Source organism: Setaria italica, chromosome VII (assembly GCF_000263155.2).
Source record: "Setaria italica strain Yugu1 chromosome VII, Setaria_italica_v2.0, whole genome shotgun sequence".
Classification (NCBI taxonomy): Eukaryota; Viridiplantae; Streptophyta; class Magnoliopsida; order Poales; family Poaceae; genus Setaria; species Setaria italica.
Window position 1 is genome coordinate 20,543,902 of NC_028456.1, and position 10,576 is coordinate 20,554,477.

General features: G+C 45.2%; 1 protein-coding gene across 1 annotated transcript; it reads left to right on the forward strand.

Moving 5' to 3' along the window:
* Window positions 1-280: 280 nt before the first annotated feature.
* LOC101769290 lies at window positions 281-763 on the forward strand. The gene has a single exon (XM_004977944.1). The coding sequence runs from the start codon at window positions 281-283 to the stop codon at window positions 761-763; it is 483 nt and encodes a 160-aa protein (XP_004978001.1).
* Window positions 764-10,576: the final 9,813 nt, after the last annotated feature.

Sequence of the window (10,576 nt, forward strand, 5' to 3'; positions counted from 1 at the left end):
CTTGGTTGTATAGTTGGTTTTGAACTATTAGCACATATTAGCATCCTCCAACCAACTAATGAACTAGTACTTCTATAGTTAGCAGGTCTATTCCGCCTGCTAATTTTGGAACTATTAGCATTAATAGATCAAACACGCCATTGTTACCTTTTTCTTGGGTCCCGACCTCTCCATATAATAATAAAGAGAGAAAAAGAACAAACCATCTTTCCCGGCTTAGAAAACTATATTGTTCTCCTCTTCGCCGGACATTAGCCAGGCATCCCACCAGCGAGCGACCATGGCCGCTAATAGCGGTGACCCTGCAACAGCCGTCTCTGTAAGAGGCTTTCAAGTTCTGAAGATTGATGGGTACTCGAGAACTTTGAACCCCATGTGCGGTGTCCTGCTTCAGATCATGCCCGTTTCGTGTGGGAGGCCGTACGTGGGACATCAGCTACACCCCAAGGGGTGCCGACGAACAAACACTGATTTCTTCTCTCTTTTTCTACTTCTTGTCGATGCTGATGATTCTGGTGAGGCCGTGGCTGCGCAGCCTACATTCAGTTTGCTGGATCAAGATCAAAAGCCGGTGCCATCCTATAACCGTACCCCCGCCATGAGCAGCTTCTCGGCATTAAAAAGGTCTATTGGATATGAGAAGTTCATGAGAAGAGAAACCTTGGAGCGATCAGAGCATCTGATCGATGACTGCTTCGCCGTGAGGGTGGATGTACATGTTGTTGTCAAGGAAGCACCATCCATGGTGGTTCCACCATCCTGACATGCACCGGCATATTGGCGATCTCCTGTCGAGCGAGGAGGGTGCTGATCTTGAATTTCGAGTCGTCAGTCTTTAGGGCAGAGCTCTTTGATCCGACGAAAGAGGGCACCAAAGTCATACGTGTAGAGGATATGGAGGCACCGGTGTTCAGGGCTTTGCTTACGTTCATCTACACGGATGCACTACTAGAGATGGATCCGAAAGATGAGTATGCGATGGCTCAACATTTGCTTGCCGCAGCGGACAGGGACAGCCTTCAAAGGAGGCTTGCTTTGAGTTTCTCAGCTCTTCAAAGGTTCCGTTTGACGTCATCGAAACAGAAGATTTTGAGCATTTAGCCCATAGCTTCCCTACTATCACAAAGGAGCTCATTGCCAATGTTCTTGATCACGGTTTGGACAAGGCCAGTAATTCTAGGTGGCATAAGGACCGCCAAGTTAGCGTTATCAAGGCAAGCATAGAGTAGTTTTCTCAGCAACTGGAGCGGCATACACAATTAGTTGTACTGCACGGCAAATACGAGTATACCACTGATCTTATGTCCACACCATTACGAAATACTCCTCTTATACATGGAGCAATCTTTTTTTACTATGTGTACCCAATATTTATAGTTGTCTATTTAGACAACTTCTCATGTTAGCTTTGATATTGGAGGCATCTACACGGTGAACCCTATCCATTTAACACTAACACGAGAGAACCCCATCCACATATATTCCACGTGGGCCCATCTCATCATATCTTATTCCTCTCCCCGCATCTCATCTCACACATGAACCCCCGCATCCCAGCCGGCTCTGGTGGCGTCGTCAGCGCCGCCGCTGCCCCATGATAGCGGCCGATGCGAACTAGTGGAGCACACACCCCCAGCCCCCACGCCTCCCTCTCAGCTCTGTCGGAGCCACTATTGCCGACGCAAGGTGTGACCCACTTGGCACCAAAGCCTCTCGCTACGGTCATCCCCTACCCCACCTCCTCCACCGGGATGGCAACCTCCCCCGGAGTTCCCTATATCCATGACACCATAGGTAACTCCAAACCCTAAGGTCACTGGAGCATTGCCCGTTGCTAAAATATGTACATCCCATGCTCCTCCTAGACCTTGTGTTTCCAAAACGAGGGAGCTCTAGCCTTAGGCTTAAAACAAGAGGCCTCTCTTTTTAGATTTTATCTTGATATAGATCCATGCTTTGTGCATTGATACGGGCAAAGCAAGTTTCCTAGATATCAATTTTCATCAAATAAAATATTTATAAGCAATAGAGACATACACCTTGCCTTAAAACAATTCTCATGCTCCATGTACATATTCCAAAGTACATAAATGAATTATTGGACACACTGCATGTATGTACGCAATACTCTCTCCATTCTTTTTAATAGTACTATTTTCTTATGGCACAATGACCAAGAAAAATAATCCTACCTATCATTCTACTTATCATCCATTTAATCATGACATTAACTAGTCATCATAAATAAGTGTTCCATTAAAGTCTAGACTTCTTGATGCTCATGTAGCCAATCTCGGTTGGAAGAATGAAGAGTCACGCATAAGACCCGAAACAAGTATTAAATGGATGTATAATTAGACTGAAATAAGACTATCAAAAGAGATTTTTTTTAATTTGTAAATATGCCTATCAAAAGCAAATGGAGGGAGTAGATTAGAAGTACAAATCGATGCAATTTCGCCATCTCCTCTCGGTCTCTACTTTCTCCCTGGCATGCCACCCTATTATTTCCAAGCTAGCGAGGCAGGGTCTCGCCGAAACTCCACGATGGTTCGTATGCATGGGTTTCTCCAACAGACTTTTAGTTTCCAAGCCTTTTGGAACTGTATGGACCTGAAAGATGAATCACTTTCAAATTTTAAGTGATTTGGTTAGAATCAGAAGTCAATTGGGGTGGGTGCTGCAACACTTCAAAAATCTAGTGAAATACGGCATCAAGGAACATGTACAGGACTACGCGCCCGCCCCAATCTCACTCGCATTCTCGCTGCCGCTCATCAAATCGGAAGCCGCTCCTTATCAAAAAAAGAAAATCGGAAGCCGCTTTGACTGCTTGCGTGAGTTATGGCTTACGAGTGTAGCCTCTGACCAACAAAAAAAAAAAGAAATTATGAATGTGGACGTGCCGGGGGTCCATGTGCCGGGCACGAGGTGCACGCATGCGGCGTCCCCCTCCCGCTCCGGCCCAGCACGACGCGCGTCCGGTCCCGATCGCGAAGCGGACGGCGGCATGGGCAGGCGCAGCCGCACCCAACCCAACCACCCCTGCCAGTCTGCCACTCATCACCAAGCGAGGTGTCCCCCGCCCGGGCGGCCGCGCCACCCAAAATGACTTGGACGCCGTGCTCCGCTGCCGTCGGATCGGGACAAGTGCTCCGATAGTCCGATCCTTCGGCTGGATCGTCCTATGATCGGTCAGCGTCACCTTGCCGCTCCGTGTCCCGTCCTTGCAGCGGCGGCCCGGCTGATCCAGGTTCCAGGCGGCTGCCTGGCGGTGGCACACTGGGCTGACTGGCAGGCATCGGTACAGCCGCACATGTGGTCACCTTTGGGGCGGGCATGATTGAGCTCCACGATTAACCGCACGTTTCCGCCGTGGCCACGCGGCAGAGACGTTTGATTGGCTGATTGGTACTGCTGGCCGGCAGCCAGGACACGCCGATCCACGGGATCGATCGGCGGGCCGGGGGAACGGGACGTGAGAGGCACCATTCATCGTAACGCGATGGCGCGTTACCCCATCGGCCGGTCTACCGGTGCTCGCTACTCCGCGGCGCAGTAATTAAATAGCGAGATGCCTCGCGCATTTGAGTGATGAGAAGTGTTTTTCAGATTGAAAAAGGTAAGGAAAACGACGATCGGTCGAGATCGATCGGTCCAGATGTTGTGAGTGAGGTGTAGCAGCACAGGGGAAACTGTTGGTGACCGGGCCGTGTGCGCATCGTATGGATCTCCAAAGGCCAGGCAACCAGCACACGCTGGCTATACGCAGTAGTAGGTGAAGACTTGAAGCGGATGGAGTTTGGATGGTACGATTCCGTAATGACGATGCCATCGCTGTTCATGCGTGTCGGAGCCGAAATATCCAGCCTAGCGCTACACTACTAGTACTCCGTAGGCTTCAAAATTCAGCGAGGCTGAGGCCTTGTTGCCCAACTTTAGTGTGCCAAAATTACTGTAGCAACACTGTAGCGTTTCGTTTGTATTTGTGAATTATTGTCCAAATATTGATTAATTAGGCTTAAAAGATTCGTCTCGCAAAGTACAATAAAACTGTGTAATTAGTTTTCAATTTCGTCTACATTCAGTACTCCATGCATGTACCGCAAGTTTGATATGATGGGGAATCTTCCTTTTACATAGTGTCAAAGTTGGAATTTTGGAGTTAACTAACCATGGCCTGAAATAAACGATGGAGTTTATGGTCGAGGTCAATAGCAGTCCAGTCCCCATGTGAGGCTACGACCCTACCTCTACTGCTCTACATGAGTTGGTCAAACATGATGGAGCTACAGCTACAGTTCTGCAGGCCACCAGACACCGGAGCCTTGTCTCCAGGCTCTCGGCGTCTCCTGCAGGAGGCAGCTTCTCCAGGAAACGGGATCTAGAGGAGCAGGATCACCAATTCACCAGCACAGCGGCTTGGCCACCAACCCCAACTAAGGCAATCTAAAAATGTTCCGTTTAGCTATATTTCCAAAATTTCCAACGCAGTAAGATAGTTTCGTTTTCTTTTGAAAAAAAACCCGAAGATATAAAAGGCAGCATGAGATGCTGAGGCCGTGATACACCGTACACGTCATGGTGTGCCTGCTCTGCATGCGTGCTGAATGGTGCTGACGTTCTGCACGCGTCATCATTCCGGTAATAGAAAAATGACATTGCGTGGGTTTGTGCTTGTTATTTTTGTGATGGAGAGATTACAGGAATTAATGAATGGCATGCATGCTGGCACTTATGATCGACCTGACATCCCTGCACCTAAACTTTGCCTGTAGCTAGCCGATCGTGTGGCATAGGCAACACTGCTACTGCTCAGCTGCTGGCATCTTGTGATAAGCTCACTTTCTGTTCACTCGTTGACACTGGAAAGTGACGTGGAGTACTTCTGAAGCTCGCCGTTACGCTACTGTTGGTGTACTGCTGGGCATTATTAGTGTGTGTGGGGCGAGGCTTCACTAGGGCACGGTTCACTAAACTAAACTATCAAAGAAGACAGATGCGGGAATAAAACACGTCACCAATAAATCATAGGAGACGCGTGTTAATAATCCTTATTTCCTATAACTCTGCTGAAAGCTCCCATAAACAACTCACGTCTCCTATGTACCTATATAGGAGACACATATTAACAACCCGCACCTCCAATGAGTGTGTCGATCATCGGAGACACGTTTTGTTAACACGCGTCTCCTATGTGGGGCATAAGAGGAGATGTGTATAAGCAAAACGCGTCACCAGTAGGGTATATTTCGAATCCAAAATTTTTATGGAACCTGATTGAAAGCTGCCTCGCGTCCGCACAAACGCACCCGCACCCCCTTCCTCCCTCTCTCTGTCTTGCTCTCTCATCTCTTCATCTTCCCTCTCTCTTCCCTCTTCCTCGCACGCCGAGCTCCTCGCCCACTCCTCCCGTTCTCGCTAGCTAGGCTAGAGGCCCTCCTCGCCGGCGACAACTTCCCATTGCACCACCCACGTGAGTTCAGCGCCCCTGCCCTTCTCCTCCTCCTCCCTCCTCACTCCTAGATCTGAATCCTCCCAATCCATGGTGAGTTTTCTCAGATCTACAAGCATCAAACGATTGCGTAGAGCCCAACCTCCACTGCCGGTGCGTCCTGTTCGACTGCGCGCCAACGAGGTGTGCGTCGCGCTTGTGCCGTCCAGCGGCGGCGGCACCACTATCGAGGCGGTCACGCTCTGCGGGTACTTCGTTGCAGCGGTGGTCGTCTTCCGAACCGCGGCCAGCGCCGAGAACGCGCTGCGGGGGCCGGCGCGGAGGTCCTGCCACGCCGTGCCACCTCTCGACATGGGCATCCAGATCCTCTTCTTCATCGGCCCTACGGATGTCAAGGTGCGTGAGGTTTTCTGTCTAGCAGTATGTCGTTGATGTACTAACCTGTAACGCCCGTAAAATTCACCAACTGAAATCACTCGCTAAAAATCGTTTTCAAAATCTTTCACCGCGTGAGCTCTCAAAAATTCCAACTTCCCGACGAATTCACCATCCCAGCACCAAAGCTGACTGCCATCCATTCCTTTTTTCCTTTTCCTCTCCGCAAGTCACGCCGTGTGCCTGACGGAAGACCGCCGCGCGTGCCCGCGACCGCTCCCCACAATCGCGCCATCTCTCTCTTTTCTTCTTCTCTTTTTTTCCCTCTCCCTTTTTCTCCTTTTCTTTTTCCTTCTCCCTTCCTTTCTTACTTTTCCTGGTCACACGCCTGCCTCCTCTCTCCTGCCGCGCCTGGCTCCCCCGCGCCGCGCCAGCGCTTCCCCCTGGCACACACCACCTCTTGCGCCTGGCCCCTCTCCCTAGCTCCCAACACGCGGCCCCAGCCACACTCCTGCGCCGCGCTCACACCCAGGGCACGCCAGCACGCCGCACGCACCCGTGTGCCTGCGCACGCACGCCGCCGCGGAACCACCTCCACACACCACCCCAGCCCAAGATCGCGGAGTGACCGAGGAGGAGCCCGAAGAGGAGCTTGAAGGCTAGTACCGCAAGCCGGAGCCCGAGGACCCGTACCGCGAGCAGGAACTCCTGGAGGATTTCGAGGACGGCAAGTCCAATCTCACCCTTTGATGTATATTTATCCTAATTTTTCAAACACAACCTATTGGAAGGTTGTATGCTAGTGCCTTTGTTATATGCTAGTGCACTAGTGTTTCATTGTTTACCTACAGCTCTAGTGTTACAAAACTACTAACTGTGTAGATGTTGTGGGTTGACTTTGTTCTAAACCAAACAAAACTCCTGTATGATTTCTGCTCAGATTTTTATTTATTGTTGAGTTCGAGAATTTACAAAGGAGAATTTAAGATTAAAGGATTCTAGCAGCGATTCTTTACTTTGTTCTGAATGCAACTAAAGTCATATATGATTTATGCTCAGATTCTGAATTTCTTCCTCCAGGCAGCCTTTAATAGTTCAATAATTTTCAAAGGACACTTTAAGATCAAAGGATTCTCTAATTTACTTGAGCAAAGTTTAATTGAACTAGATATATGCAGTAGAGTGAATTGACACTTCCATCATTTCTATTTACTAAAGTGGCTGTGCAAATATCTGATCTAATTCAATTTAATTTCAGGCAGCAAATTTATAACTATGGCCACCTTGCAGCAAGTGTGGTTTACCATCTCATCACTTGATAAGGTAAAAAACACAATGTTTTATAAGAACTTTACCAGCTAGTTACAGATACTTGATTATATTTTTACCAGTTCCAATCACTGTTAAATTACCAAGACTTATGAGTATATATCTTGGCAATCATGGAATTGAAATTTGAGTAAATTAAATTACTGAAATGCTGATTAGTGTTTATAGTTTTGAAATAGATTAGTGTTTACTGATTTTCTGTTTGTAATATCCATGCTTTGCCTTAAGTTGAATGTTCTTTTCAGTTTTTCAGTTCAGAACTAGGCATGCGGATGAATTGACAGTTCCATCATTACTAGTTCTTTTCAGTTTTGACAACTTGAACATGGCTGCTATCTGATCGAGTTAATTTTGTTCTTGGTTAGGTAAAAAATACAAAGGAATAGAGTTAGCGAGAACTGCCATCCTTTATAATACTTCAGTTCAACTTTAAGGTGAACTTCAATAACCTTTAGTTTGACTAAAAGTTTAATATTGAGCTATCTACAAGTTCACAAAACTAGCTGAGAGTCATGTACTCGGGTATACAATGAGTTATGTATAGATTTTTAAGCAATCTGTCATATAAAGTTCTCTTCAGATCTGAAAAGATGTATATTATAGGGCAATATTCATTTTCCTAAATAAATAACACTGCTAGCTTATAGAAAAGATGCCCTCTTGTTTGCCAGCAGCTCCCCTTTATAGCTATTGCATTTTCATTCGATTAGAAGTTCAACAATCAGTTCTACAAAGAACTAGGGAGAGGAACTTAATTAATGGAACTATTTGAAGCAACAAATGGTATAGCAGGCAACTGCTATTAGTACTATCATATTTCCTTCTACTTCCAGTTCCTTTGTACTATCATATTTCCTGCTATAGCATTAACTTTGTGCTATAGCAGGCAACAAATGGTTCAACAATCAGTTCTTGTATAGATGCACATGCATGTGAGTACTACATTGACAATATGATGTGTCTCATTTTTTGGATTGGTTGCAGGAAATGTAAATCGAAGCTATGCTTTGCTTTGTACCGTGGTATTATTAGGGCTGCTATTTTTCTGCCAGCTATGCTTTGTACCATATTTTATATTGTGATTCATAGGAACAACAAAGTGTATGTTAAAATACATGTGAAAGTATTTGTGATGTATATAAAGGATAAAACCTGTGTATTTGTGATGTATATGAGATATATTTCGTGTCCTTTTTATTTTTTTTAATTTTTTTAATTCATCATGGAGACGCATTTTTGCCAACCCGCATCTCCAATGACCCTCTCATCGGAAACGCGGATTGGCAAAACGCAGACTATTAGAGACGCGGGTTAGCAAAAACATCTTCTACAGCTCCCCTCTTCGAAGACGCGGAAAATCCGCATTTCCTGTGACTTATCATAAAAAACGTAAATTTAGATACGCGAAAAAATTGCATCTCATGTGTCTCTAAACCCACGTCTCCTAAGGACACGGCTTACGTAGTGGTTGGTCAAGGTCCGCCATCCTTGTCGTCCTATTCACATGTATGACTTTCGTAATCATCCTGTACAGGGCCCTCTGTAGTCTGTCCTGTCCGTTGGAATTAAACCGCGAGTCGCGAGAGTGCGCGCATTCATCCTGTTGACCAGCAAAGCACCTACGGGTCCGCATCCACAGTCGTTCACGCACATCTCCTACAGTGTAAGCAGGGTGGCGTTCTTGGGAGCTCCGCCAACCAATGCTGGAACACGTGCTCTCATCTTCTTGTCCGATCATCCGATGGATGGTAAGCTATTGCCCCGATTCTTGTTCTTCAGTACCACGCAGCATTTCGCTCCCGAAGAATCCTAGATCAAGCATCAAAGATTGCTAAGAGACACTAAGCTAATTCCTAAATCCTAATGTTCAGGTTTATCTTTAGAACTGTCGATAATAAACTTACAAGCTCTTTTCCAGTGGTTTAAAAGTGCTAATCGGTACTCGTTGTTACTTCAAGGTACTTGCTTTATTTTCACCGTTTGCTCAAAAAATAATTTAAAAATAAATTTAAGGACTACTATTTATATTTGATCCTATCAATTTGGTAGTTCTCTTTAGGTATTTCAAGGTATTTCTTTTGTTTCCACCGCAAGATTTCTTAGGATGGACGGCTCTCATTTTTCCAATCATTCTAAAATTTCTCTAAACTTATAAATCTATTGGATTTATATATATATATATATATTTAATAGAAACTACTATTGTGCTAGTTAAAAACGCTGACGGTGAAAAGTTACAAATAACCAGTATTTCTTTTACTGTAAAGTGCGACTAGGGTATGGTCTAATTCACTTGTATTGCACCTTTTTCATAACATTGCATATTTTTTTCTAAAGGGTACTTAAATTTATTATATTAGTATATATGTTATAGATCGGGTATTGTTATGAATTACTATCGGAAGTTTTTATGCTACAAGTGTCTTTTTTTTGTTTTGGACAAAGTTTTAGGACATCTGAAGTTCTTTTTTTCCATGACGTACTGGAGGTAGGTTTTAAGACATATTAAACAAGAATTAGTCTTATCTATTTATATATTCTTTCCAACTCTACTTTGGATTGGGTAGGTTTTATGCACGGGCCATTTGTTTCATTTATAGTTAAAGGCATAGTTTCATTTATTGTATTAGGACATCGGTTGTGGACCGTATAGCTATTTTTCATTTAAGATTGGAGGTTTTATGCTACATCTGTATATATATTTTTTGACCAGGTATTAGGGCATCATAAACTCCTTTGTTGGCCAGGATTGACATATGTTTTAAGATGTTTTAAACAAAAAATATTATACTCTATACCGTGCTTTGTCCTCCCTCCGTTCCAAATTGTAAGTCATTTTTTTACTTTGTCCTAATTCAAAAAAAATTTACTAAGTTTTAAAAAATGCACAAAGATCTAAAACATCTTCATTAGATATACCATGATATATATCTTGACAGCGTATTATTTAATATCATAGATGTTGATATTTTTCTATAAAATTAATTAAAATTAAATAAGTTTAAATTAGGACAAAATTAAGACGATCCATAATTTTGGGACACACAAAGTATTAAAGATAGGTTTCGTGCACTATGCCCAATTGCCCATGATGACAGTTCGGTGCCCTTTTCTTTGAAGTCTGATGACTGATGAGGTACCGTGACACCATGCAAAGGGAACAATGCATCCATGATCCATCAGCCATGATGAGATCGAGAGGGAGATCCAGCCAGGTCCCCGGTCCTGGCCTCCTGGGCACGGAAGCCCCAGCCGGGCAGCCGGAGAAACGATGCGATCGCGAGCCGTTTTCTCTGAAGAGAAACACCCGGCCGGAGTCGTCCCCGCCCAAATTAAAAACTCAGATAAGTTGGCGAAGGCGACGTCGCGCGCTCTGGTCTCTTCACTCCGCGAGCACAACGAGTGGCCCTCCTCTCC